The following is a 27283-nucleotide window of genomic DNA, read 5'->3' on the forward strand; positions in this document are numbered from 1 at the left end:
GTTTTATACGCCCTAAGGCAGTAGCTAACATTTGTGGAAATACTTCGGTGTGCGTCAAATTAGGTGTAAAGTATTAGATAATTTGTTTTTCCATTTTGTTTTTCCATTTAGCCTGTATATGACTGTCAACAGGGTAAGGCATCCTAAAGGTATTTTCAATGTAAAAGTTGTAACTTTCTCGTGTCAATGTCACAAAAATTGGCCTGCAAATTCGATACGGATGTAATACGCTGTTATTAGTTTTATTACGTCACATTATTTTTGTCTTGAAAGTGTTTTCCTGTTTTGAAACAATGAAAACGATCGACCTACCTTCCACCAATGAGAAATTCATCACGGTCTTCTTTCTTTCTATCTTTGTAGAAGTAAAAGCAACCAATCAGCGTTGACACAAGAAACATCAACGCAAAAACAACGTAATCACCAGCTGAAAATGTTCTTCGCGTAAAGTCAGGAGCAAAATCCATTGTGCATTGGGAAAACGTTTCAATCAACTATAACTATACACTGGCTTAACACTTGCATATAATCTAGCGAGAATAGCTGTTTATATATATTTTTAAATTGACCCAACAAGTTACCATGGTCTGTAAGTCTTTTCCTGTGTGAGAGCGATCGATAAACCGGTAGGCAGTTTTTATTGACTTGTTCTATGCCTATGGTAACTTCTTTAGTATTGACTTTCTAACTTCAGGATTTTCTTGTCACCAATGCTACTAAATTTTACCTGTTTCCCAATGCTCCGGCAAATCAAGTAAACTGTGCGCATTTGAAACGAAACCAAGACCGAGTGCTCACTCACGCGAAGATTGTCAAGAAAAAGTCACAAACTGAACGTAGTATTAGAAATTCAGCCACTTGAAATATAAAGCCGCTATCGATCCAATTCTCTGCAATCTACCGTACAGCCATGCTGATTAAATGCGAATACAATTTGAAAACGATGTTTACTTTTAGAGATATACGGATACAGCCCCGCGTTTGTGTGTTGACTGTAATAGCTGAGCTCTATATCTGGAATAGTTTCTTCACGTTACCACTAGCCCCATTTATACGCTTTTTATGACTGCTAGCAGTAACCCAAATTTTAAGCGTAAAGGTGTATTGTATTCCGATCGCTTGCACGCACGGTAAACGTCGGGCAAACATTTCAACAGCGGCCAGGTCATGCGTGTGGAGCCGCATTATTTCGTGCGTAACTCTGCTGTTATGCTTACAAACAGATTTTGTAACATTTGCAACACCTCAAGTGCGATAGTCAGAAAACCTTTTTGTTTGTCGACTTCAGTTTTATCTTTTAACTGTTTTTAGTGAATTTGATAAACTTACCTCTATTGTTGCTTCAGTTGATATCACATGCTGTTATGCTGTTTATGGGGCGTGCTTGTGATAAGCATTTTTAATGTCACAGTTGGCCGAGAAGGGTGAAGGAATACTACGAAACCTGTGTGCGTTAATTTCTTAAAGGACTTACATTAAAGGTTACGTCAATATTGCATGGGTGCATTGGTGATAAAGTATACTTATTCTAGCAATTACTTTCATGAATTAAGTTTCATTCACAGATACGTTATCTACATGTAAGCTATCGTTTATACACTAATGTCTACTCTTTTTTATGTAGTGAAATGCATAAACTGGTAGTTTATGCGTAATGTTCCATCAAATGCCAATATGAAGATAAACAGCTACTAAAAACGAACGTTTAAAAATTTCTTTCCGTTTTAGAGAACTAATTACAACGGAAGTTTACGACACCTTAATACGTGTTATACTGTTGGCTGCTAAAGTTTCCCAAAATAACTTTCGAAACTCCAGCCAGGTACTGTAAAACGAAGAATTAAAGTTTCGGTGGTATTTTCAACTTGGGCGATACCTGCTGGTTAGTTCTCTGAAGTTATGCTGTTGCAATATTTATTTAAATGAGTGTAAGGGTTTACCAAGTCTGAATTTATGTAAATATTAAGCGAATGTAAGTAGGCGAATAGAGCAATACATTATGCTGTTATTGCTTGACATCAAGGCATTAAATATATTCGTGCTCACGATAAAGCTCGCAACATATTAGTATGACGTTATGTATATAAGATTATATACGTACACACAAGGCATTGAAAACAAGACTAATACAAGGTGAAAATGTGCTCAACAGAACATGATGCAGTCATTTGTTTGGTCGTAACCTTGCGCTGACAAACAAATGATTTGCTGTAATCACCAAATTTATTGTTGGCTTTTCATTTACAAATAGTCTGTTTTATTCGGGCAATTGGACTTTTTGATTTAATAACTTCACGAACCTCTTGTAATTCTCGCCTAGCGGCTTCATACAAGGCTTTCATGCTTTCTTGCTCTTCGGAAACACTTATGGCTTTTTTATAGTCCGCTTCTGCGTTTTTGTAAATTTTCAGGGCGTGCTTGCACGCGCCAGAAATGTAATGACTTAGCGCTTTAAATGAAGAACGAAGATTTTGATCCGTTCCGAGGTCTAATGGTAAAAGTTTGTAACCTTTTTCAGCCAGTCTTAAACTTTTCTTGTAATCTTCTACCTTCAGACACCAATAGCTAACATCGATCATGCACAAGCTTTGATACTTGATTCTAATCTCTTCATCTGTTTTCGTGGATTGCTTGATTTTATCAATTGCATCTTCTCCGAAAGCGATTATGTCTCTCGCTAGGTCACTAGGCTCATTTTCATCCAGCGAAATGGTAAAAAGTTTTTTAAGGATCTGGAACAAGTCATTAATGTGACAAACTTTATCAGACTTATCCGCGATGAACGTGCACAGGTTGAGGCCACATTTGCACAGCGTTGCGGCACATCTTAAATTCTTATGTTGAATTAGTCTTTTTGCGGTCACTGCCACGTAGCCAACTACTTCCTGGCAAAAGTGCTCCGGTGGTTGGAATTCGGTGGCAATTTTGCAGAGATCTTCGGAAAGTTGTGTCTTATCCCCCTCCAGCTGTAGTAGAATAGCTAAGCGGAGCATATTTAACTTATTGATTAGACGTGGGTAGCCCGATACGTCACAGGTCTTTAGATACTGGTAGATTTCTTTGCTTTTGTTTTCTTTGAGTTCTGGAAAGTTTTCGTATAGTCTTGCCAAATCTATGTGAAATGTGTAAGATATAATGGTTGATGAAACGAGGTTTTGACAGATCTCCGAAGTTTTGCATAAAACGCCCAGGGCTATACTTATCAGACGCTATTTCAGTCGATTTTACAAATATTTAGCTATATATCGTATCAGCGTGCAAACAGTTTAAAACATTCCACCAAATACCAAAAACATGTCGCCATTACCTTCATTATTACAAGCGAGTTGATCATTGCTTACCATTTATTGTCTTGTAAATGCTATTTACTTTCTTTTCTTCACTTAACGCATTGTCAACTTCGCGGAACGTGTAATGCGACTTAAGGAAATATTCTTCCGCCTGTTCTGGTTTCTTCTCCATCTCGTAAATCGATCCGAGATTGTTACAGCAAGACCCATAAGCGATAAGCTTCCTACAATTGCTCCCAAATTCTCTCTCCAGTTCCGTTATTGTCTTCTTGTTGAATTCTATCGATCTTGTGATGTTGTTGGTGCGGTTATAACAGGCTGCAATGCACTCCCAACACGCCGCTTTCGCTTGCAGAAGCCACTTTTTACTGTCATTCTCATCTGGAAGCATCAGACTTAGAAGTTCCTCCGCGTAAGGCATGACGACACTGTTAACGATCAAGTCGGTCGCACTTCCAGACTTGGAAACAAGAGCTTGCATCACCCTTGCGCATCTTTCAAAGAAAATAACCCTGGTGGATAATTTGGTCATCTTCACACAAAGGTCTTTTGCGTACTGCATCAATTGCAGGATTGGCAGCAGGATCTGGTCTGGGTGTTTCTTGTGAACCAATTGAACCACGTTGATTATAGCATGAGCCGTTTTCAGCAATTCATTTTGGGATAGTGATATCGTGCTGACTACCTTGCTCAGCCTTTCACAAGCTACGGTTGCTTCTGTGCTATTGTCAATGGACTCTTGAACGGAAGTTATATACTGGTGGACCGTTGCGTTTTCTGGCAATAATTGGAATAAGTTTAAGCATAGTTATACTTACCGTTTTGTTTTGGGTTTAATTTGAAAAATTGTATTTGCATATAAAGTCCGTGTTTCCCAAACGTAGTTTAACAGAACCCTCCGCCCAAAACGTTTGGGAACCACTAGCCATAATCTATTGTTTTGATATAACTTGAAACTATTGAACTTGGATTGTTAATTAAAATTTACACCTTTGTCGTCATCAGTGAAACAATTCTCCAACATTTGCTCGTAATTGTTGGTTTTGTCTACTTCTGCGTTTCGCAAGAGCTCCTGCTTTTCTGAAAACAAATCCCCAAGCATATACATTGAAATAATTATAGTGGTTTTCGATCACATTGGCCGTCTTTCATTAGGTTCATACGAAGTTCGAAGCAAAAATACCAGAGCCGGAGTAAATGCAACCATTTTAATTTCAGACTTGTCTAGTAATATTTATGCTCATTCTCAAGGGAGGATAGAGCTAATCTTAAACAACGCGATTATTGCTTATAATAATGACAGAACTATACGAAGTTGTTCTGTTGAAACCTGTGTTGGTCAGAGAAGTACTCATTGGTTCCACTGATGAGGTGTGTGGCATTTGTTCGACATCTGCTCGTTGAATTGCTTGTGCGGAGCCAGTCGGAAGATTGGAAGGATAACTAACTCTGTGTCTACTTCCTCGCGGACCTTTATCAGTATAATTCGAAGATTTACAGTTTTACCTAATACGTAGTATACTAAGATAAGATCAACACGGCTTTTTGGTTATGTATGTGATTTACGAATGACAGGAAGTTTTACAACCAGTTTCATGAAAATATATGTCTGAATAAAAGTTAACCTCAATCCTATCACCTTTTTTGCGGCATATAATTTCATCTATTGAAACACATTCCTTTTCATCCGGTAAGCCTCGTCTTATGTTTACAAGCTGTACAGTGTTCAGCACGCATCTTGCTACTTTCGAGTGGTCGATACTTTCCATTTGACTGCGCAGCCTGTCTCTTACAGTCATCATCGCAGGTCGCAGGGCTGGTGAGTGGTTCCAGTATTCTCTCATAACGTTTTGAAGCAAAGTTACGATTGTTGCTTCATCTTCTCGGCCTTCTTCACGAAGCTCGGTTAATTTTTCTTGTATCTCAGCCTCATTGAAGCGGATGCCTTCGATAACGCGAAACACCAGTAGGTTAGGCATCACACGAGCCGATTCGGGGTAGCGTCGCACCAACACAATGTATACAATAACACCAAAGCTGTAGACATCCATCGCGGTTGTGACGCGACTTGAATCCGTCGTCAGACGTTCAGGAGCGGCGAATAGAAGTGTGTATTGGTTGCCTTCGTCAGGGTTATCATCATTCGGACCTTGGTTCGATAGAGTATGCATAGATAACGCGGCACCACCAAAATCGGCAACTTTGCAGTGCAAATCAGAATCCAGGAGGATATTTTGTGGTTTTAGGTCTCCGTGCGCGATCCGTGTAATTTGAAATAAATTGTGGATGTAAGTGATTGCGTCCGACACTTCATAGCATATTCGTAAAAGAAGGATGACCGATATAGTGTCGATGGTTTTGTTGAAAAGCAGGTCATGCAAGGAACCGGCCGCCATATACTTTGTAACCATTCCAATCCATCCTTCCCATTCTACCATGCCTTCGACTCGCATAACAAAATCGTGGCTGGCGAGATGCACCATCTTTATTTCCTTTAAAAACCTAAGAGAACATTTGTGCTTTATTCTGAGTGGTCCAGACCGCCTTTTTACCAGTTTTCCACCACTGAAGATTAGACCACCTCAACAATTCTCATCGACTTAAAGCCTAGTATCAGCATACTTCTTGCGTGAGGCTTCTATTTCCTGTTGAGATCCTTGTAAGGGTTGACACTTCACAGCCAATCTGCCATGCACTCTGTGGTAACCAACAAGTACGGTACCAAAGTTGCCTCGTCCGAGTATGCTATCCTCAGCCTTGCATAGTATTTCGGATGCTTGAAATTCTTTCACGTCGTCCCGGGCTAGCAGAGCCTGTTGTCGGCAAACATATGACAATTTTATGGTTTGTGATCTTTTTCATGACTTTTGCAATTGCGATCGTTATCTAATTCGTGTATGCATTAACTCTTTTGAAGTCAAGCAAAGAATTGCACACTCACATAAGGATTGAGTTTTGAGAGATTCGTATGTCATAACTCTTTCTCATGTGGGCCTGTACATGGGTACATTTCTTTGCTTGACCACTCTTTTGTTTATGTATAGTTCATGCAAGCCTTTATAAAAGCAGAAACTTTCAAAGCTTTAAATGGGATAAGAATCGTTAAAAGTTATATGAACTGTATGAGATCGTTTACTCACCTCAGCATCGTTCATAACGCCTGTCTCTAGCTGGCGAGTTGTTCGCTATTATAATCAGTTTATCTAGGCTTAAACTAGAATGTACATAAACATTTATGCCTTGTGCCTCATTTGCCAAACAATGCTTTCTAATTTTACCGTCATTGTTTTCCAACACCTGACTATAATTGAGTAAATGCTAAACAATATGCGCCACGCATTAGAATTACATGCTTTATATTTGCCGTCTCATACTTAAAGTTGTTACTGGAAAGCCTTGTACGCAGTTTTATATGCCCTAAGGCAGTAGCTAACATTTTTGGAAATGCTTTGGTGTGCGTCAATTTAGGTTTAAAGCGTTAGGTAATTTGTTGTTCAACATTAAGGTGTGGTTGTATTTAGAGCGTTGGCACGTTGGCCATAACTTTTATACAAACACTTTGCAAATAACTTTTGTTCTATAAAATGCCAAGATATTTTCAATTTTATTGTGGCTGCTTCAATTAGGCTACTTATTATCACGATAAAGCCAATTCCTACAAAATGGGCCTTGGGGGAAATTTGAAAACAAACTGTCTACAAACACTTTCAATTTATTAATGATACATTTCAGAATTTAAAACAATTGCACAATACCTGTACTTAAGGTTTCGCATATAGTAGTTTAATTATGGCAGATTGTTTTTTCTGGAAAGTCTTTTTTCCACTGAAGCCTTTAATCTGAAATGAAAATGATGCTCTGTTTCGCCACCTACCGGCGATATCGCAATAAACATTAACATTGCTCATTTTCAGTTGTCTGCAACGGAAACAATCGCTTTAGTCAAAACAACCTGTTTTAATTCATCCGATATCACGTTTTTAAACGTCGTTGCATTACTTTCGTGTTACTTCTCACGAAGTCATGCGGCACTCCGCACCAAGTCCATTTCTGAGCCGATTTTGGCAAAAATATACACAGCCAGTGACTGAAGAAAGGATGAACAAATCGAGGATCTACGTCTTTACGGCTACGCTGTCCACCTAAATCAGCATTGATTTCATTTTTTTCAATTTAGAGCACGTAGTACCCTATATCTAGGCCACGCCTCGGCCAGCGTCACAATGCGTAAGAAGAGTTACGTACATTTCTACTGCTAAGAATGAAAAAAGCAACTTTGTTTACGATGCCAGGGAAATACGTACATGTCACGAAGCTAGTCAGCAACCCCACGACGATCGTGAAGGTAAATCCCCACGCTGAAAGGTACCAAAAAGACATCGAGTATATCTCCACCACTGCCGGCACAGTTCCGGTGGTGCTGCTCTGATGAGTTGACATTGCCGTTGAATGTGACGCGAGCGGTGTTGTTGCGTTGCTGGGCAACGACGTTTCTGTCATTGGGCACATGTCTGTTCGCAATGGAAGAAAGCCTTGAAATTGCTCAATGTACCAACTGTAGTCCAAAGCACCGGTAAAAACCCACGCATTCATTGCGACACCGACAAGTAAACCAACAATCGCTCCCTGCGGAAGACAATATTTAGTGGGTAAGTTTTAAAACTTAAGCTGATCTTCCATTAAGACATGTACTAAAAAGTATAACCATCGAACTTAGCAAAGGTAACACGTAGTAGTTATACCCACCGCAGGATTGGCGCAAGGGAATAGAATTCCGAGTGTGAATAAGCCTAACATAGGCCCGCCTAGCAAGCCATGAATTGCAAAGGCTGCCTTTAAAAGTCCTTCAAGTCGGGATGTTAGAAATGCGAATAAGATGCCCAAAATTCCATAGAATACAACAGATCCTAAAACCAAACTTTTAATATCTAATCTCTGTTCTATAAATTTCCGTGTAAACGTGCAATAGCGAGCTCTAGCGGTAATAGATTTTGACTTAATTTTGAACACTTACGTAATAGATGGCGCAAGAAAGTTATAAAGTATGTACCTCTTGCTATCCAGGTTGACCTTTCTTCACTGAAATCCCACCAAGGAGAAAAAATATCCGTTACTGCGTAATGCGTAAACATCCCCCGGTGTTCCCAGCACTAAGGTGCCCGTTACAACACTTACAGATAATGATAGGCCCACTGGGTAGGGACTGAGTGACCTATAACATAGAAGGGGTAGCCTGTACATGATTGTCAACAGGGTAAGGCATCCTAAAGGTGTTTTCAATGTAAAAGTTGTAAATTTCTCATGTCAATGTCACAAAAATTGGCCTGCGAATTCGATACGGATGTAATACGCTGTTATTGCGTCACATTATTTTTGTCTTGAAAGTGTTTTCCTATTTTGAAACAATGAAAACAATCGACCTACCTTCCACCAATGAGAAATTCATCACGGTCTTCTTTCTTTCTGTCTTTGTAGAAGTAAAGGCAACCAATCAGCGTTGACACAAGAAACATCAACGCAAAAACAACGTAATCACCAGCAGAAAATGTTCTTCGCGTAAAGTCAGGAGCAAAATCCATTGTGCATTGGAGAAATGTTTCAATCAACTATAACTATACACTAGCTTAACACTTGTGTATAATCTAGCGAGAATAGCTGTTTATATATTTTTATCTTGACTCCACAAGTTACCATAGTCTTTTCCTGTATAAGCGGTCGATAAACCGGTTGGCAGTTTTTATTGACTTGTTCTATGCCTATGGTAACTTCTTTAATATTGACTTTCTAGTTTCTAACTTCATGTCGCCAATGCTACTAAATTTTACCTGTTTCCCAAAGCTCCAGCAAGTCAAGTAAACTGTACGCATAACGAAATCAAGGCCGAGTGCTCATTCACGCGAAGATTGTCGAGAAAAAGTCATAAACTGAACGTAGTATTAGCAATTCAGCCGCTTTAAATATAAAGTCGCTATCGATCCAATTCTCTGCAATCTACTGTACAGCCATGCTGATTAAATGCGAACACAATTTGAATACGATGTTTACTTTAGAGATATACGGATACAGCCGCGCGTTTGTGTGTTGACTGTAATAGCTGAGCTCTAGTTCTAGAATAGTTTCTTCACGTTACCACTAGCCCCATTTATACACCTTTTATGGCTGCTAGCAGTTCCCCAAATTTTAAGCGTAAAGGTTTGTTGTATTCCGGTCGCTTGCACGCACGGTAAACGTCGGGAAACAGCGATCAGGTCATGCGTGTGCAGCCGCATTATTTCGTGCGTAACTCTGCTGTTATGCTTACAAACAGATTTTCAAAAGCAACACCTCAAGTGCGATAGTCAGAAAACCTTTTTGTTTGTCGACTTCAGTTTTATCTTTTAACTGTTTTTAGTGAATTTGATAAACTTACCTTTATTGTTACTTCTGTTGTTATCACATATTATGCTGTTTGTGGGGTATGCTTGTGATAAGGATTTTTAGTGTCACAGTTGGCCGAGAAAGGTAAAGGAATACTGCAAAACCTGTGTGTCTTAATTTCTTAAAGAACTTACATTAAAGGTTACGTCCATATTGCATGAGTGCATTGGTGATAAAGTATATTTATTCCAGCAATCACTTTCATGATTACTTTCTTTCATTAGATTCATTCACAGATACGTTATTTACATGTAAGCTATCGTTTATACACTATTTTCTATTCTTTTTTATGTAGTGAAATGCATAAACTGGTAGTTTATTAATGTTCCATCAAATGCCAATATGAAGGTAAACAGCTACTAAAAACGAACGTTTAAAAATTTCTTTCCGTTTCAGAGAACTAATTACAACGGAAATTTACGACACCTTAATACGTGTTATACTGTTGGCTGCTAAAGTTTCCCAAAATAACTTCCGAAACTCCAGCCAGGTACTGTAAAACGAAGAATTAAAGTTTCGGTGGAATCTTCACCTAAGGCGATACCTGCTGGTTAGTTCTCTGAAGTCATGCTGGTGCAATATTTATTTAAATGAGTGTAAGGGTTTACCAAGTCTGAATTTATGTAAATTTTAAGTGAATGTAAGTAGGCGAATAGAGCAATACATTATGCTGTTATTGCTTGACATCGAGGCATTAAATATATTCGTGCTCACGATAAAGCTCGCAACATATTAGTATGACGTTATGTATATAAGATTATATACGTACACACAAGGCATTGAAAACAAGACTAATACAAGGTGAAAATGTGCTCAACAGAACATGATGCAGTCATTTGTTTGGTCGTAACCATGCGCTGACAAACAAATGATTTGCTGTAATCACCAAAATTATTATTGGCTTGTCATTTACAAATAGTCTGTTTTATTCGGGCAATTGGACTTTTTGATTTAATAACTTCACGAACCTCTTGTAATTCTCGCCTAGCGGCTTCATACAAGGCTTTCATGCTTTCTTGCTCTTTGGAAACACTTATGGCTTTTTTGTAGTCCGCTTCTGCGTTTTTGTAATTTTTCAGGGCGTACTTGCACGCGCCAAAAATGTAATGACTTAGCGCTTTAAATGAACAACGAAGATTTTGATCCGTTCCGAGGTCTAACGGTAAAAGTTTGTAACCTTTTTCAGCCAGTCTTAAACTTTTCTTGTAATCTTCTACCTTCAGACACCAATAGCTAACATCGATCATGCACAAGCTTTGATACTTGATTCTAATCTCTTCATCTGTTTTCGTGGATTGCTTGATTTTATCAATTGCATCTTCTCCGAAAGCGATTATGTCTCTCGCTAGGTCACTAGGCTCATTTTCATCCAGCGAAATGGTAAAAAGTTTTTTAAGGATCTGGAACAAGTCATTAATGTGACAAACTTTATCAGACTTATCCGCGATGAACGTGCACAGGTTGAGGCCACATTTGCACAGCGTTGCGGCACATCTTAAATTCTTATGTTGAATTAGTCTTTTTGCGGTCACTGCCACGTAGCCAACTACTTCCTGGCAAAAGTGCTCCGGTGGTTGGAATTCGGTGGCAATTTTGCAGAGATCTTCGGAAAGTTGTGTCTTATCCCCCTCCAGCTGTAGTAGAATAGCTAAGCGGAGCATATTTAACTTATTGATTAGACGTGGGTAGCCCGATACGTCACAGGTCTTTAGATACTGGTAGATTTCTTTGCTTTTGTTTTCTTTGAGTTCTGGAAAGTTTTCGTATAGTCTTGCCAAATCTATGTGAAATGTGTAAGATATAATGGTTGATGAAACGAGGTTTTGACAGATCTCCGAAGTTTTGCATAAAACGCCCAGGGCTATACTTATCAGACGCTATTTCAGTCGATTTTACAAATATTTAGCTATATATCGTATCAGCGTGCAAACAGTTTAAAACATTCCACCAAATACCAAAAACATGTCGCCATTACCTTCATTATTACAAGCGAGTTGATCATTGCTTACCATTTATTGTCTTGTAAATGCTATTTACTTTCTTTTCTTCACTTAACGCATTGTCAACTTCGCGGAACGTGTAATGCGACTTAAGGAAATATTCTTCCGCCTGTTCTGGTTTCTTCTCCATCTCGTAAATCGATCCGAGATTGTTACAGCAAGACCCATAAGCGATAAGCTTCCTACAATTGCTCCCAAATTCTCTCTCCAGTTCCGTTATTGTCTTCTTGTTGAATTCTATCGATCTTGTGATGTTGTTGGTGCGGTTATAACAGGCTGCAATGCACTCCCAACACGCCGCTTTCGCTTGCAGAAGCCACTTTTTACTGTCATTCTCATCTGGAAGCATCAGACTTAGAAGTTCCTCCGCGTAAGGCATGACGACACTGTTAACGATCAAGTCGGTCGCACTTCCAGACTTGGAAACAAGAGCTTGCATCACCCTTGCGCATCTTTCAAAGAAAATAACCCTGGTGGATAATTTGGTCATCTTCACACAAAGGTCTTTTGCGTACTGCATCAATTGCAGGATTGGCAGCAGGATCTGGTCTGGGTGTTTCTTGTGAACCAATTGAACCACGTTGATTATAGCATGAGCCGTTTTCAGCAATTCATTTTGGGATAGTGATATCGTGCTGACTACCTTGCTCAGCCTTTCACAAGCTACGGTTGCTTCTGTGCTATTGTCAATGGACTCTTGAACGGAAGTTATATACTGGTGGACCGTTGCGTTTTCTGGCAATAATTGGAATAAGTTTAAGCATAGTTATACTTACCGTTTTGTTTTGGGTTTAATTTGAAAAATTGTATTTGCATATAAAGTCCGTGTTTCCCAAACGTAGTTTAACAGAACCCTCCGCCCAAAACGTTTGGGAACCACTAGCCATAATCTATTGTTTTGATATAACTTGAAACTATTGAACTTGGATTGTTAATTAAAATTTACACCTTTGTCGTCATCAGTGAAACAATTCTCCAACATTTGCTCGTAATTGTTGGTTTTGTCTACTTCTGCGTTTCGCAAGAGCTCCTGCTTTTCTGAAAACAAATCCCCAAGCATATACATTGAAATAATTATAGTGGTTTTCGATCACATTGGCCGTCTTTCATTAGGTTCATACGAAGTTCGAAGCAAAAATACCAGAGCCGGAGTAAATGCAACCATTTTAATTTCAGACTTGTCTAGTAATATTTATGCTCATTCTCAAGGGAGGATAGAGCTAATCTTAAACAACGCGATTATTGCTTATAATAATGACAGAACTATACGAAGTTGTTCTGTTGAAACCTGTGTTGGTCAGAGAAGTACTCATTGGTTCCACTGATGAGGTGTGTGGCATTTGTTCGACATCTGCTCGTTGAATTGCTTGTGCGGAGCCAGTCGGAAGATTGGAAGGATAACTAACTCTGTGTCTACTTCCTCGCGGACCTTTATCAGTATAATTCGAAGATTTACAGTTTTACCTAATACGTAGTATACTAAGATAAGATCAACACGGCTTTTTGGTTATGTATGTGATTTACGAATGACAGGAAGTTTTACAACCAGTTTCATGAAAATATATGTCTGAATAAAAGTTAACCTCAATCCTATCACCTTTTTTGCGGCATATAATTTCATCTATTGAAACACATTCCTTTTCATCCGGTAAGCCTCGTCTTATGTTTACAAGCTGTACAGTGTTCAGCACGCATCTTGCTACTTTCGAGTGGTCGATACTTTCCATTTGACTGCGCAGCCTGTCTCTTACAGTCATCATCGCAGGTCGCAGGGCTGGTGAGTGGTTCCAGCATTCTCTCATAACGTTTTGAAGCAAAGTTACGATTGTTGCTTCATCTTCTCGGCCTTCTTCACGAAGCTCGGTTAATTTTTCTTGTATCTCAGCCTCATTGAAGCGGATGCCTTCGATAACGCGAAACACCAGTAGGTTAGGCATCACACGAGCCGATTCGGGGTAGCGTCGCACCAACACAATGTATACAATAACACCAAAGCTGTAGACATCCATCGCGGTTGTGACGCGACTTGAATCCGTCGTCAGACGTTCAGGAGCGGCGAATAGAAGTGTGTATTGGTTGCCTTCGTCAGGGTTATCATCATTCGGACCTTGGTTCGATAGAGTATGCATAGATAACGCGGCACCACCAAAATCGGCAACTTTGCAGTGCAAATCAGAATCCAGGAGGATATTTTGTGGTTTTAGGTCTCCGTGCGCGATCCGTGTAATTTGAAATAAATTGTGGATGTAAGTGATTGCGTCCGACACTTCATAGCATATTCGTAAAAGAAGGATGACCGATATAGTGTCGATGGTTTTGTTGAAAAGCAGGTCATGCAAGGAACCGGCCGCCATATACTTTGTAACCATTCCAATCCATCCTTCCCATTCTACCATGCCTTCGACTCGCATAACAAAATCGTGGCTGGCGAGATGCACCATCTTTATTTCCTTTAAAAACCTAAGAGAACATTTGTGCTTTATTCTGAGTGGTCCAGACCGCCTTTTTACCAGTTTTCCACCACTGAAGATTAGACCACCTCAACAATTCTCATCGACTTAAAGCCTAGTATCAGCATACTTCTTGCGTGAGGCTTCTATTTCCTGTTGAGATCCTTGTAAGGGTTGACACTTCACAGCCAATCTGCCATGCACTCTGTGGTAACCAACAAGTACGGTACCAAAGTTGCCTCGTCCGAGTATGCTATCCTCAGCCTTGCATAGTATTTCGGATGCTTGAAATTCTTTCACGTCGTCCCGGGCTAGCAGAGCCTGTTGTCGGCAAACATATGACAATTTTATGGTTTGTGATCTTTTTCATGACTTTTGCAATTGCGATCGTTATCTAATTCGTGTATGCATTAACTCTTTTGAAGTCAAGCAAAGAATTGCACACTCACATAAGGATTGAGTTTTGAGAGATTCGTATGTCATAACTCTTTCTCATGTGGGCCTGTACATGGGTACATTTCTTTGCTTGACCACTCTTTTGTTTATGTATAGTTCATGCAAGCCTTTATAAAAGCAGAAACTTTCAAAGCTTTAAATGGGATAAGAATCGTTAAAAGTTATATGAACTGTATGAGATCGTTTACTCACCTCAGCATCGTTCATAACGCCTGTCTCTAGCTGGCGAGTTGTTCGCTATTATAATCAGTTTATCTAGGCTTAAACTAGAATGTACATAAACATTTATGCCTTGTGCCTCATTTGCCAAACAATGCTTTCTAATTTTACCGTCATTGTTTTCCAACACCTGACTATAATTGAGTAAATGCTAAACAATATGCGCCACGCATTAGAATTACATGCTTTATATTTGCCGTCTCATACTTAAAGTTGTTACTGGAAAGCCTTGTACGCAGTTTTATATGCCCTAAGGCAGTAGCTAACATTTTTGGAAATGCTTTGGTGTGCGTCAATTTAGGTTTAAAGCGTTAGGTAATTTGTTGTTCAACATTAAGGTGTGGTTGTATTTAGAGCGTTGGCACGTTGGCCATAACTTTTATACAAACACTTTGCAAATAACTTTTGTTCTATAAAATGCCAAGATATTTTCAATTTTATTGTGGCTGCTTCAATTAGGCTACTTATTATCACGATAAAGCCAATTCCTACAAAATGGGCCTTGGGGGAAATTTGAAAACAAACTGTCTACAAACACTTTCAATTTATTAATGATACATTTCAGAATTTAAAACAATTGCACAATACCTGTACTTAAGGTTTCGCATATAGTAGTTTAATTATGGCAGATTGTTTTTTCTGGAAAGTCTTTTTTCCACTGAAGCCTTTAATCTGAAATGAAAATGATGCTCTGTTTCGCCACCTACCGGCGATATCGCAATAAACATTAACATTGCTCATTTTCAGTTGTCTGCAACGGAAACAATCGCTTTAGTCAAAACAACCTGTTTTAATTCATCCGATATCACGTTTTTAAACGTCGTTGCATTACTTTCGTGTTACTTCTCACGAAGTCATGCGGCACTCCGCACCAAGTCCATTTCTGAGCCGATTTTGGCAAAAATATACACAGCCAGTGACTGAAGAAAGGATGAACAAATCGAGGATCTACGTCTTTACGGCTACGCTGTCCACCTAAATCAGCATTGATTTCATTTTTTTCAATTTAGAGCACGTAGTACCCTATATCTAGGCCACGCCTCGGCCAGCGTCACAATGCGTAAGAAGAGTTACGTACATTTCTACTGCTAAGAATGAAAAAAGCAACTTTGTTTACGATGCCAGGGAAATACGTACATGTCACGAAGCTAGTCAGCAACCCCACGACGATCGTGAAGGTAAATCCCCACGCTGAAAGGTACCAAAAAGACATCGAGTATATCTCCACCACTGCCGGCACAGTTCCGGTGGTGCTGCTCTGATGAGTTGACATTGCCGTTGAATGTGACGCGAGCGGTGTTGTTGCGTTGCTGGGCAACGACGTTTCTGTCATTGGGCACATGTCTGTTCGCAATGGAAGAAAGCCTTGAAATTGCTCAATGTACCAACTGTAGTCCAAAGCACCGGTAAAAACCCACGCATTCATTGCGACACCGACAAGTAAACCAACAATCGCTCCCTGCGGAAGACAATATTTAGTGGGTAAGTTTTAAAACTTAAGCTGATCTTCCATTAAGACATGTACTAAAAAGTATAACCATCGAACTTAGCAAAGGTAACACGTAGTAGTTATACCCACCGCAGGATTGGCGCAAGGGAATAGAATTCCGAGTGTGAATAAGCCTAACATAGGCCCGCCTAGCAAGCCATGAATTGCAAAGGCTGCCTTTAAAAGTCCTTCAAGTCGGGATGTTAGAAATGCGAATAAGATGCCCAAAATTCCATAGAATACAACAGATCCTAAAACCAAACTTTTAATATCTAATCTCTGTTCTATAAATTTCCGTGTAAACGTGCAATAGCGAGCTCTAGCGGTAATAGATTTTGACTTAATTTTGAACACTTACGTAATAGATGGCGCAAGAAAGTTATAAAGTATGTACCTCTTGCTATCCAGGTTGACCTTTCTTCACTGAAATCCCACCAAGGAGAAAAAATATCCGTTACTGCGTAATGCGTAAACATCCCCCGGTGTTCCCAGCACTAAGGTGCCCGTTACAACACTTACAGATAATGATAGGCCCACTGGGTAGGGACTGAGTGACCTATAACATAGAAGGGGTAGCCTGTACATGATTGTCAACAGGGTAAGGCATCCTAAAGGTGTTTTCAATGTAAAAGTTGTAAATTTCTCATGTCAATGTCACAAAAATTGGCCTGCGAATTCGATACGGATGTAATACGCTGTTATTGCGTCACATTATTTTTGTCTTGAAAGTGTTTTCCTATTTTGAAACAATGAAAACAATCGACCTACCTTCCACCAATGAGAAATTCATCACGGTCTTCTTTCTTTCTGTCTTTGTAGAAGTAAAGGCAACCAATCAGCGTTGACACAAGAAACATCAACGCAAAAACAACGTAATCACCAGCAGAAAATGTTCTTCGCGTAAAGTCAGGAGCAAAATCCATTGTGCATTGGAGAAATGTTTCAATCAACTATAACTATACACTAGCTTAACACTTGTGTATAATCTAGCGAGAATAGCTGTTTATATATTTTTATCTTGACTCCACAAGTTACCATAGTCTTTTCCTGTATAAGCGGTCGATAAACCGGTTGGCAGTTTTTATTGACTTGTTCTATGCCTATGGTAACTTCTTTAATATTGACTTTCTAGTTTCTAACTTCATGTCGCCAATGCTACTAAATTTTACCTGTTTCCCAAAGCTCCAGCAAGTCAAGTAAACTGTACGCATAACGAAATCAAGGCCGAGTGCTCATTCACGCGAAGATTGTCGAGAAAAAGTCATAAACTGAACGTAGTATTAGCAATTCAGCCGCTTTAAATATAAAGTCGCTATCGATCCAATTCTCTGCAATCTACTGTACAGCCATGCTGATTAAATGCGAACACAATTTGAATACGATGTTTACTTTAGAGATATACGGATACAGCCGCGCGTTTGTGTGTTGACTGTAATAGCTGAGCTCTAGTTCTAGAATAGTTTCTTCACGTTACCACTAGCCCCATTTATACACCTTTTATGGCTGCTAGCAGTTCCCCAAATTTTAAGCGTAAAGGTTTGTTGTATTCCGGTCGCTTGCACGCACGGTAAACGTCGGGAAACAGCGATCAGGTCATGCGTGTGCAGCCGCATTATTTCGTGCGTAACTCTGCTGTTATGCTTACAAACAGATTTTCAAAAGCAACACCTCAAGTGCGATAGTCAGAAAACCTTTTTGTTTGTCGACTTCAGTTTTATCTTTTAACTGTTTTTAGTGAATTTGATAAACTTACCTTTATTGTTACTTCTGTTGTTATCACATATTATGCTGTTTGTGGGGTATGCTTGTGATAAGGATTTTTAGTGTCACAGTTGGCCGAGAAAGGTAAAGGAATACTGCAAAACCTGTGTGTCTTAATTTCTTAAAGAACTTACATTAAAGGTTACGTCCATATTGCATGAGTGCATTGGTGATAAAGTATATTTATTCCAGCAATCACTTTCATGATTACTTTCTTTCATTAGATTCATTCACAGATACGTTATTTACATGTAAGCTATCGTTTATACACTATTTTCTATTCTTTTTTATGTAGTGAAATGCATAAACTGGTAGTTTATTAATGTTCCATCAAATGCCAATATGAAGGTAAACAGCTACTAAAAACGAACGTTTAAAAATTTCTTTCCGTTTCAGAGAACTAATTACAACGGAAATTTACGACACCTTAATACGTGTTATACTGTTGGCTGCTAAAGTTTCCCAAAATAACTTCCGAAACTCCAGCCAGGTACTGTAAAACGAAGAATTAAAGTTTCGGTGGAATCTTCACCTAAGGCGATACCTGCTGGTTAGTTCTCTGAAGTCATGCTGGTGCAATATTTATTTAAATGAGTGTAAGGGTTTACCAAGTCTGAATTTATGTAAATTTTAAGTGAATGTAAGTAGGCGAATAGAGCAATACATTATGCTGTTATTGCTTGACATCGAGGCATTAAATATATTCGTGCTCACGATAAAGCTCGCAACATATTAGTATGACGTTATGTATATAAGATTATATACGTACACACAAGGCATTGAAAACAAGACTAATACAAGGTGAAAATGTGCTCAACAGAACATGATGCAGTCATTTGTTTGGTCGTAACCATGCGCTGACAAACAAATGATTTGCTGTAATCACCAAAATTATTATTGGCTTGTCATTTACAAATAGTCTGTTTTATTCGGGCAATTGGACTTTTTGATTTAATAACTTCACGAACCTCTTGTAATTCTCGCCTAGCGGCTTCATACAAGGCTTTCATGCTTTCTTGCTCTTTGGAAACACTTATGGCTTTTTTGTAGTCCGCTTCTGCGTTTTTGTAATTTTTCAGGGCGTACTTGCACGCGCCAAAAATGTAATGACTTAGCGCTTTAAATGAACAACGAAGATTTTGATCCGTTCCGAGGTCTAACGGTAAAAGTTTGTAACCTTTTTCAGCCAGTCTTAAACTTTTCTTGTAATCTTCTACCTTCAGACACCAATAGCTAACATCGATCATGCACAAGCTTTGATACTTGATTCTAATCTCTTCATCTGTTTTCGTGGATTGCTTGATTTTATCAATTGCATCTTCTCCGAAAGCGATTATGTCTCTCGCTAGGTCACTAGGCTCATTTTCATCCAGCGAAATGGTAAAAAGTTTTTTAAGGATCTGGAACAAGTCATTAATGTGACAAACTTTATCAGACTTATCCGCGATGAACGTGCACAGGTTGAGGCCACATTTGCACAGCGTTGCGGCACATCTTAAATTCTTATGTTGAATTAGTCTTTTTGCGGTCACTGCCACGTAGCCAACTACTTCCTGGCAAAAGTGCTCCGGTGGTTGGAATTCGGTGGCAATTTTGCAGAGATCTTCGGAAAGTTGTGTCTTATCCCCCTCCAGCTGTAGTAGAATAGCTAAGCGGAGCATATTTAACTTATTGATTAGACGTGGGTAGCCCGATACGTCACAGGTCTTTAGATACTGGTAGATTTCTTTGCTTTTGTTTTCTTTGAGTTCTGGAAAGTTTTCGTATAGTCTTGCCAAATCTATGTGAAATGTGTAAGATATAATGGTTGATGAAACGAGGTTTTGACAGATCTCCGAAGTTTTGCATAAAACGCCCAGGGCTATACTTATCAGACGCTATTTCAGTCGATTTTACAAATATTTAGCTATATATCGTATCAGCGTGCAAACAGTTTAAAACATTCCACCAAATACCAAAAACATGTCGCCATTACCTTCATTATTACAAGCGAGTTGATCATTGCTTACCATTTATTGTCTTGTAAATGCTATTTACTTTCTTTTCTTCACTTAACGCATTGTCAACTTCGCGGAACGTGTAATGCGACTTAAGGAAATATTCTTCCGCCTGTTCTGGTTTCTTCTCCATCTCGTAAATCGATCCGAGATTGTTACAGCAAGACCCATAAGCGATAAGCTTCCTACAATTGCTCCCAAATTCTCTCTCCAGTTCCGTTATTGTCTTCTTGTTGAATTCTATCGATCTTGTGATGTTGTTGGTGCGGTTATAACAGGCTGCAATGCACTCCCAACACGCCGCTTTCGCTTGCAGAAGCCACTTTTTACTGTCATTCTCATCTGGAAGCATCAGACTTAGAAGTTCCTCCGCGTAAGGCATGACGACACTGTTAACGATCAAGTCGGTCGCACTTCCAGACTTGGAAACAAGAGCTTGCATCACCCTTGCGCATCTTTCAAAGAAAATAACCCTGGTGGATAATTTGGTCATCTTCACACAAAGGTCTTTTGCGTACTGCATCAATTGCAGGATTGGCAGCAGGATCTGGTCTGGGTGTTTCTTGTGAACCAATTGAACCACGTTGATTATAGCATGAGCCGTTTTCAGCAATTCATTTTGGGATAGTGATATCGTGCTGACTACCTTGCTCAGCCTTTCACAAGCTACGGTTGCTTCTGTGCTATTGTCAATGGACTCTTGAACGGAAGTTATATACTGGTGGACCGTTGCGTTTTCTGGCAATAATTGGAATAAGTTTAAGCATAGTTATACTTACCGTTTGTTTTGGGTTTAATTTGAAAAATTGTATTTGCATATAAAGTCCGTGTTTCCCAAACGTAGTTTAACAGAACCCTCCGCCCAAAACGTTTGGGAACCACTAGCCATAATCTATTGTTTTGATATAACTTGAAACTATTGAACTTGGATTGTTAATTAAAATTTACACCTTTGTCGTCATCAGTGAAACAATTCTCCAACATTTGCTCGTAATTGTTGGTTTTGTCTACTTCTGCGTTTCGCAAGAGCTCCTGCTTTTCTGAAAACAAATCCCCAAGCATATACATTGAAATAATTATAGTGGTTTTCGATCACATTGGCCGTCTTTCATTAGGTTCATACGAAGTTCGAAGCAAAAATACCAGAGCCGGAGTAAATGCAACCATTTTAATTTCAGACTTGTCTAGTAATATTTATGCTCATTCTCAAGGGAGGATAGAGCTAATCTTAAACAACGCGATTATTGCTTATAATAATGACAGAACTATACGAAGTTGTTCTGTTGAAACCTGTGTTGGTCAGAGAAGTACTCATTGGTTCCACTGGTTCCACGACATATGGCCGCGGGAAAGTGGCCGCGAACAAACTCACCGGGGTCAACTGAACGTGACGTAAATTGACCGCAGACAAACTGACTGTGACATAAACTGGCCGGCGATCAAATTAACCGTCGATAAATTGGCCGGCGATCAAATTAACCGACGACAAATTGGCCGTCAAAAGGTCAAAATTCTAATTCACTATCTAGTCACTTCTGTTTATTTCAATAAACGTTTCAATGTGTATTGAAATAAAAAACAATTTTGTTAAAAACAAAGGAAATAGTTACAAACAAATATTTACTTTACATATCATATACTACCGAGTTTAAAATTTTGACCTTTTGACGGCCAATTTGTCGCCGGTTAATTTGATCGCCGGCCAATTTATCGACGGTTAATTTGATCGTCGGCCAGTTTATGTCACAGTCAGTTTGTCTGCGGTCAATTTACGTCACGTTCAGTTGACCCCGGTGAGTTTGTTCGCGGCCACTTTCCCGCGGCCATATGTCGTGCTCCCGGTTCCACTGATGAGGTGTGTGGCATTTGTTCGACATCTGCTCGTTGAATTGCTTGTGCGGAGCCAGTCGGAAGATTGGAAGGATAACTAACTCTGTGTCTACTTCCTCGCGGACCTTTATCAGTATAATTCGAAGATTTACAGTTTTACCTAATACGTAGTATACTAAGATAAGATCAACACGGCTTTTTGGTTATGTATGTGATTTACGAATGACAGGAAGTTTTACAACCAGTTTCATGAAAATATATGTCTGAATAAAAGTTAACCTCAATCCTATCACCTTTTTTGCGGCATATAATTTCATCTATTGAAACACATTCCTTTTCATCCGGTAAGCCTCGTCTTATGTTTACAAGCTGTAATACAGTGTTCAGCACGCATCTTGCTACTTTCGAGTGGTCGATACTTTCCATTTGACTGCGCAGCCTGTCTCTTACAGTCATCATCGCAGGTCGCAGGGCTGGTGAGTGGTTCCAGCATTCTCTCATAACGTTTTGAAGCAAAGTTACGATTGTTGCTTCATCTTCTCGGCCTTCTTCACGAAGCTCGGTTAATTTTTCTTGTATCTCAGCCTCATTGAAGCGGATGCCTTCGATAACGCGAAACACCAGTAGGTTAGGCATCACACGAGCCGATTCGGGGTAGCGTCGCACCAACACAATGTATACAATAACACCAAAGCTGTAGACATCCATCGCGGTTGTGACGCGACTTGAATCCGTCGTCAGACGTTCAGGAGCGGCGAATAGAAGTGTGTATTGGTTGCCTTCGTCAGGGTTATCATCATTCGGACCTTGGTTCGATAGAGTATGCATAGATAACGCGGCACCACCAAAATCGGCAACTTTGCAGTGCAAATCAGAATCCAGGAGGATATTTTGTGGTTTTAGGTCTCCGTGCGCGATCCGTGTAATTTGAAATAAATTGTGGATGTAAGTGATTGCGTCCGACACTTCATAGCATATTCGTAAAAGAAGGATGACCGATATAGTGTCGATGGTTTTGTTGAAAAGCAGGTCATGCAAGGAACCGGCCGCCATATACTTTGTAACCATTCCAATCCATCCTTCCCATTCTACCATGCCTTCGACTCGCATAACAAAATCGTGGCTGGCGAGATGCACCATCTTTATTTCCTTTAAAAACCTAAGAGAACATTTGTGCTTTATTCTGAGTGGTCCAGACCGCCTTTTTACCAGTTTTCCACCACTGAAGATTAGACCACCTCAACAATTCTCATCGACTTAAAGCCTAGTATCAGCATACTTCTTGCGTGAGGCTTCTATTTCCTGTTGAGATCCTTGTAAGGGTTGACACTTCACAGCCAATCTGCCATGCACTCTGTGGTAACCAACAAGTACGGTACCAAAGTTGCCTCGTCCGAGTATGCTATCCTCAGCCTTGCATAGTATTTCGGATGCTTGAAATTCTTTCACGTCGTCCCGGGCTAGCAGAGCCTGTTGTCGGCAAACATATGACAATTTTATGGTTTGTGATCTTTTTCATGACTTTTGCAATTGCGATCGTTATCTAATTCGTGTATGCATTAACTCTTTTGAAGTCAAGCAAAGAATTGCACACTCACATAAGGATTGAGTTTTGAGAGATTCGTATGTCATAACTCTTTCTCATGTGGGCCTGTACATGGGTACATTTCTTTGCTTGACCACTCTTTTGTTTATGTATAGTTCATGCAAGCCTTTATAAAAGCAGAAACTTTCAAAGCTTTAAATGGGATAAGAATCGTTAAAAGTTATATGAACTGTATGAGATCGTTTACTCACCTCAGCATCGTTCATAACGCCTGTCTCTAGCTGGCGAGTTGTTCGCTATTATAATCAGTTTATCTAGGCTTAAACTAGAATGTACATAAACATTTATGCCTTGTGCCTCATTTGCCAAACAATGCTTTCTAATTTTACCGTCATTGTTTTCCAACACCTGACTATAATTGAGTAAATGCTAAACAATATGCGCCACGCATTAGAATTACATGCTTTATATTTGCCGTCTCATACTTAAAGTTGTTACTGGAAAGCCTTGTACGCAGTTTTATATGCCCTAAGGCAGTAGCTAACATTTTTGGAAATGCTTTGGTGTGCGTCAATTTAGGTTTAAAGCGTTAGGTAATTTGTTGTTCAACATTAAGGTGTGGTTGTATTTAGAGCGTTGGCACGTTGGCCATAACTTTTATACAAACACTTTGCAAATAACTTTTGTTCTATAAAATGCCAAGATATTTTCAATTTTATTGTGGCTGCTTCAATTAGGCTACTTATTATCACGATAAAGCCAATTCCTACAAAATGGGCCTTGGGGGAAATTTGAAAACAAACTGTCTACAAACACTTTCAATTTATTAATGATACATTTCAGAATTTAAAACAATTGCACAATACCTGTACTTAAGGTTTCGCATATAGTAGTTTAATTATGGCAGATTGTTTTTTCTGGAAAGTCTTTTTTCCACTGAAGCCTTTAATCTGAAATGAAAATGATGCTCTGTTTCGCCACCTACCGGCGATATCGCAATAAACATTAACATTGCTCATTTTCAGTTGTCTGCAACGGAAACAATCGCTTTAGTCAAAACAACCTGTTTTAATTCATCCGATATCACGTTTTTAAACGTCGTTGCATTACTTTCGTGTTACTTCTCACGAAGTCATGCGGCACTCCGCACCAAGTCCATTTCTGAGCCGATTTTGGCAAAAATATACACAGCCAGTGACTGAAGAAAGGATGAACAAATCGAGGATCTACGTCTTTACGGCTACGCTGTCCACCTAAATCAGCATTGATTTCATTTTTTTCAATTTAGAGCACGTAGTACCCTATATCTAGGCCACGCCTCGGCCAGCGTCACAATGCGTAAGAAGAGTTACGTACATTTCTACTGCTAAGAATGAAAAAAGCAACTTTGTTTACGATGCCAGGGAAATACGTACATGTCACGAAGCTAGTCAGCAACCCCACGACGATCGTGAAGGTAAATCCCCACGCTGAAAGGTACCAAAAAGACATCGAGTATATCTCCACCACTGCCGGCACAGTTCCGGTGGTGCTGCTCTGATGAGTTGACATTGCCGTTGAATGTGACGCGAGCGGTGTTGTTGCGTTGCTGGGCAACGACGTTTCTGTCATTGGGCACATGTCTGTTCGCAATGGAAGAAAGCCTTGAAATTGCTCAATGTACCAACTGTAGTCCAAAGCACCGGTAAAAACCCACGCATTCATTGCGACACCGACAAGTAAACCAACAATCGCTCCCTGCGGAAGACAATATTTAGTGGGTAAGTTTTAAAACTTAAGCTGATCTTCCATTAAGACATGTACTAAAAAGTATAACCATCGAACTTAGCAAAGGTAACACGTAGTAGTTATACCCACCGCAGGATTGGCGCAAGGGAATAGAATTCCGAGTGTGAATAAGCCTAACATAGGCCCGCCTAGCAAGCCATGAATTGCAAAGGCTGCCTTTAAAAGTCCTTCAAGTCGGGATGTTAGAAATGCGAATAAGATGCCCAAAATTCCATAGAATACAACAGATCCTAAAACCAAACTTTTAATATCTAATCTCTGTTCTATAAATTTCCGTGTAAACGTGCAATAGCGAGCTCTAGCGGTAATAGATTTTGACTTAATTTTGAACACTTACGTAATAGATGGCGCAAGAAAGTTATAAAGTATGTACCTCTTGCTATCCAGGTTGACCTTTCTTCACTGAAATCCCACCAAGGAGAAAAAATATCCGTTACTGCGTAATGCGTAAACATCCCCCGGTGTTCCCAGCACTAAGGTGCCCGTTACAACACTTACAGATAATGATAGGCCCACTGGGTAGGGACTGAGTGACCTATAACATAGAAGGGGTAGCCTGTACATGATTGTCAACAGGGTAAGGCATCCTAAAGGTGTTTTCAATGTAAAAGTTGTAAATTTCTCATGTCAATGTCACAAAAATTGGCCTGCGAATTCGATACGGATGTAATACGCTGTTATTGCGTCACATTATTTTTGTCTTGAAAGTGTTTTCCTATTTTGAAACAATGAAAACAATCGACCTACCTTCCACCAATGAGAAATTCATCACGGTCTTCTTTCTTTCTGTCTTTGTAGAAGTAAAGGCAACCAATCAGCGTTGACACAAGAAACATCAACGCAAAAACAACGTAATCACCAGCAGAAAATGTTCTTCGCGTAAAGTCAGGAGCAAAATCCATTGTGCATTGGAGAAATGTTTCAATCAACTATAACTATACACTAGCTTAACACTTGTGTATAATCTAGCGAGAATAGCTGTTTATATATTTTTATCTTGACTCCACAAGTTACCATAGTCTTTTCCTGTATAAGCGGTCGATAAACCGGTTGGCAGTTTTTATTGACTTGTTCTATGCCTATGGTAACTTCTTTAATATTGACTTTCTAGTTTCTAACTTCATGTCGCCAATGCTACTAAATTTTACCTGTTTCCCAAAGCTCCAGCAAGTCAAGTAAACTGTACGCATAACGAAATCAAGGCCGAGTGCTCATTCACGCGAAGATTGTCGAGAAAAAGTCATAAACTGAACGTAGTATTAGCAATTCAGCCGCTTTAAATATAAAGTCGCTATCGATCCAATTCTCTGCAATCTACTGTACAGCCATGCTGATTAAATGCGAACACAATTTGAATACGATGTTTACTTTAGAGATATACGGATACAGCCGCGCGTTTGTGTGTTGACTGTAATAGCTGAGCTCTAGTTCTAGAATAGTTTCTTCACGTTACCACTAGCCCCATTTATACACCTTTTATGGCTGCTAGCAGTTCCCCAAATTTTAAGCGTAAAGGTTTGTTGTATTCCGGTCGCTTGCACGCACGGTAAACGTCGGGAAACAGCGATCAGGTCATGCGTGTGCAGCCGCATTATTTCGTGCGTAACTCTGCTGTTATGCTTACAAACAGATTTTCAAAAGCAACACCTCAAGTGCGATAGTCAGAAAACCTTTTTGTTTGTCGACTTCAGTTTTATCTTTTAACTGTTTTTAGTGAATTTGATAAACTTACCTTTATTGTTACTTCTGTTGTTATCACATATTATGCTGTTTGTGGGGTATGCTTGTGATAAGGATTTTTAGTGTCACAGTTGGCCGAGAAAGGTAAAGGAATACTGCAAAACCTGTGTGTCTTAATTTCTTAAAGAACTTACATTAAAGGTTACGTCCATATTGCATGAGTGCATTGGTGATAAAGTATATTTATTCCAGCAATCACTTTCATGATTACTTTCTTTCATTAGATTCATTCACAGATACGTTATTTACATGTAAGCTATCGTTTATACACTATTTTCTATTCTTTTTTATGTAGTGAAA

At 39.4% G+C, this 27283-nt stretch overlaps 4 protein-coding genes across 9 annotated transcripts; all 4 read right to left on the minus strand.

Moving 5' to 3' along the window:
- Positions 1-1929: 1929 nt before the first annotated feature.
- Positions 1930-8916, minus strand: LOC143446765 (uncharacterized). Of its 3 annotated transcripts, XM_076946552.1 has the most exons (11): positions 8715-8916; positions 8341-8502; positions 8037-8197; positions 7595-7916; positions 7046-7432; positions 5913-6103; positions 4930-5792; positions 4621-4761; positions 4281-4370; positions 3342-4067; positions 1930-3112 (listed from the first exon to the last, which is right to left on the minus strand). In XM_076946552.1, the coding sequence occupies exons 7-11, from the start codon at positions 5771-5773 to the stop codon at positions 2238-2240; spliced, it is 2676 nt and encodes an 891-aa protein (XP_076802667.1). In that variant the 5' UTR covers positions 5774-5792; positions 5913-6103; positions 7046-7432; positions 7595-7916; positions 8037-8197; positions 8341-8502; positions 8715-8916; the 3' UTR covers positions 1930-2237. The 3 variants fall into 3 exon arrangements, with proteins under 3 accessions (XP_076802667.1, XP_076802666.1, XP_076802668.1); XM_076946551.1 differs by lacking the exons at positions 7046-7432; positions 7595-7916; positions 8037-8197; positions 8341-8502; positions 8715-8916 and adding an exon at positions 6431-6987; XM_076946553.1 differs by lacking the exons at positions 7046-7432; positions 7595-7916; positions 8037-8197; positions 8341-8502; positions 8715-8916 and adding an exon at positions 6232-6378.
- A 1091-nt stretch (positions 8917-10007) lies between these two features.
- LOC143446362 (uncharacterized) lies at positions 10008-17284 on the minus strand. 3 transcript variants are annotated; one of them, XM_076945961.1, is made up of 11 exons: positions 17090-17284; positions 16716-16877; positions 16412-16572; positions 15970-16291; positions 15421-15807; positions 14288-14478; positions 13305-14167; positions 12996-13136; positions 12656-12745; positions 11717-12442; positions 10008-11487 (listed from the first exon to the last, which is right to left on the minus strand). In XM_076945961.1, exons 7-11 carry the CDS (start codon positions 14146-14148, stop codon positions 10613-10615), a joined length of 2676 nt encoding a protein of 891 aa, XP_076802076.1. In that variant the 5' UTR covers positions 14149-14167; positions 14288-14478; positions 15421-15807; positions 15970-16291; positions 16412-16572; positions 16716-16877; positions 17090-17284; the 3' UTR covers positions 10008-10612. The 3 variants fall into 3 exon arrangements, with proteins under 3 accessions (XP_076802076.1, XP_076802075.1, XP_076802077.1); XM_076945960.1 differs by lacking the exons at positions 15421-15807; positions 15970-16291; positions 16412-16572; positions 16716-16877; positions 17090-17284 and adding an exon at positions 14806-15350; XM_076945962.1 differs by lacking the exons at positions 15421-15807; positions 15970-16291; positions 16412-16572; positions 16716-16877; positions 17090-17284 and adding an exon at positions 14607-14744.
- Positions 17285-18382: 1098 nt separating this feature from the next.
- On the minus strand, positions 18383-21422 carry LOC143446989 (uncharacterized). Of its 2 annotated transcripts, XM_076946882.1 has the most exons (4): positions 21370-21422; positions 21030-21119; positions 20092-20817; positions 18383-19862 (listed from the first exon to the last, which is right to left on the minus strand). In XM_076946882.1, the coding sequence occupies exons 1-4, from the start codon at positions 21392-21394 to the stop codon at positions 18988-18990; spliced, it is 1716 nt and encodes a 571-aa protein (XP_076802997.1). In that variant the 5' UTR covers positions 21395-21422; the 3' UTR covers positions 18383-18987. The 2 variants fall into 2 exon arrangements, with proteins under 2 accessions (XP_076802997.1, XP_076802996.1); XM_076946881.1 differs by lacking the exon at positions 21370-21422 and having other exon boundaries at positions 21030-21233.
- Positions 21423-21843: 421 nt separating this feature from the next.
- On the minus strand, positions 21844-24273 carry LOC143446979 (receptor-interacting serine/threonine-protein kinase 1-like). The gene is made up of 4 exons (XM_076946865.1): positions 23707-24273; positions 23189-23379; positions 22203-23068; positions 21844-22034 (listed from the first exon to the last, which is right to left on the minus strand). Exons 1-4 carry the CDS (start codon positions 23719-23721, stop codon positions 21844-21846), a joined length of 1263 nt encoding a protein of 420 aa, XP_076802980.1. The 5' UTR covers positions 23722-24273.
- Between the last annotated feature and the right edge of the window lie 3010 nt (positions 24274-27283).

The sequence above is a fragment of the Clavelina lepadiformis genome, chromosome 2 (assembly GCF_947623445.1).
Source record: "Clavelina lepadiformis chromosome 2, kaClaLepa1.1, whole genome shotgun sequence".
Taxonomy (NCBI): Eukaryota; Metazoa; Chordata; class Ascidiacea; order Aplousobranchia; family Clavelinidae; genus Clavelina; species Clavelina lepadiformis.

Excerpts from the sequence above, each read along its gene's own strand:
- LOC143446989 (XM_076946881.1), bottom strand. The coding sequence starts at position 21,147 with ATGTATATGCTTGGGGATTTGTTTTCAGAAAAGCAGGAGCTCTTGCGA. Across the intron at positions 20,818-21,029 it reads TTTCACTGATGACGACAAAG|AAAACGCAACGGTCCACCAG; the intron begins GTGTAAATTTTA and ends AATTATTGCCAG. Across the intron at positions 19,863-20,091 it reads CATTTACAAGACAATAAATG|ATTTGGCAAGACTATACGAA; the intron begins GTAAGCAATGAT and ends CATTTCACATAG.
- LOC143446362 (XM_076945960.1), bottom strand. Across the intron at positions 14,168-14,287 it reads ATAGAAGCCTCACGCAAGAA|GTTTTTAAAGGAAATAAAGA; the intron begins GTATGCTGATAC and ends ATGTTCTCTTAG. Across the intron at positions 11,488-11,716 it reads CATTTACAAGACAATAAATG|ATTTGGCAAGACTATACGAA; the intron begins GTAAGCAATGAT and ends CATTTCACATAG.
- LOC143446765 (XM_076946551.1), bottom strand. Across the intron at positions 4,762-4,929 it reads AATTATATGCCGCAAAAAAG|GTCCGCGAGGAAGTAGACAC; the intron begins GTGATAGGATTG and ends ATACTGATAAAG. Across the intron at positions 3,113-3,341 it reads CATTTACAAGACAATAAATG|ATTTGGCAAGACTATACGAA; the intron begins GTAAGCAATGAT and ends CATTTCACATAG.
- LOC143446979 (XM_076946865.1), bottom strand. Across the intron at positions 23,069-23,188 it reads ATAGAAGCCTCACGCAAGAA|GTTTTTAAAGGAAATAAAGA; the intron begins GTATGCTGATAC and ends ATGTTCTCTTAG. Across the intron at positions 22,035-22,202 it reads AATTATATGCCGCAAAAAAG|GTCCGCGAGGAAGTAGACAC; the intron begins GTGATAGGATTG and ends ATACTGATAAAG.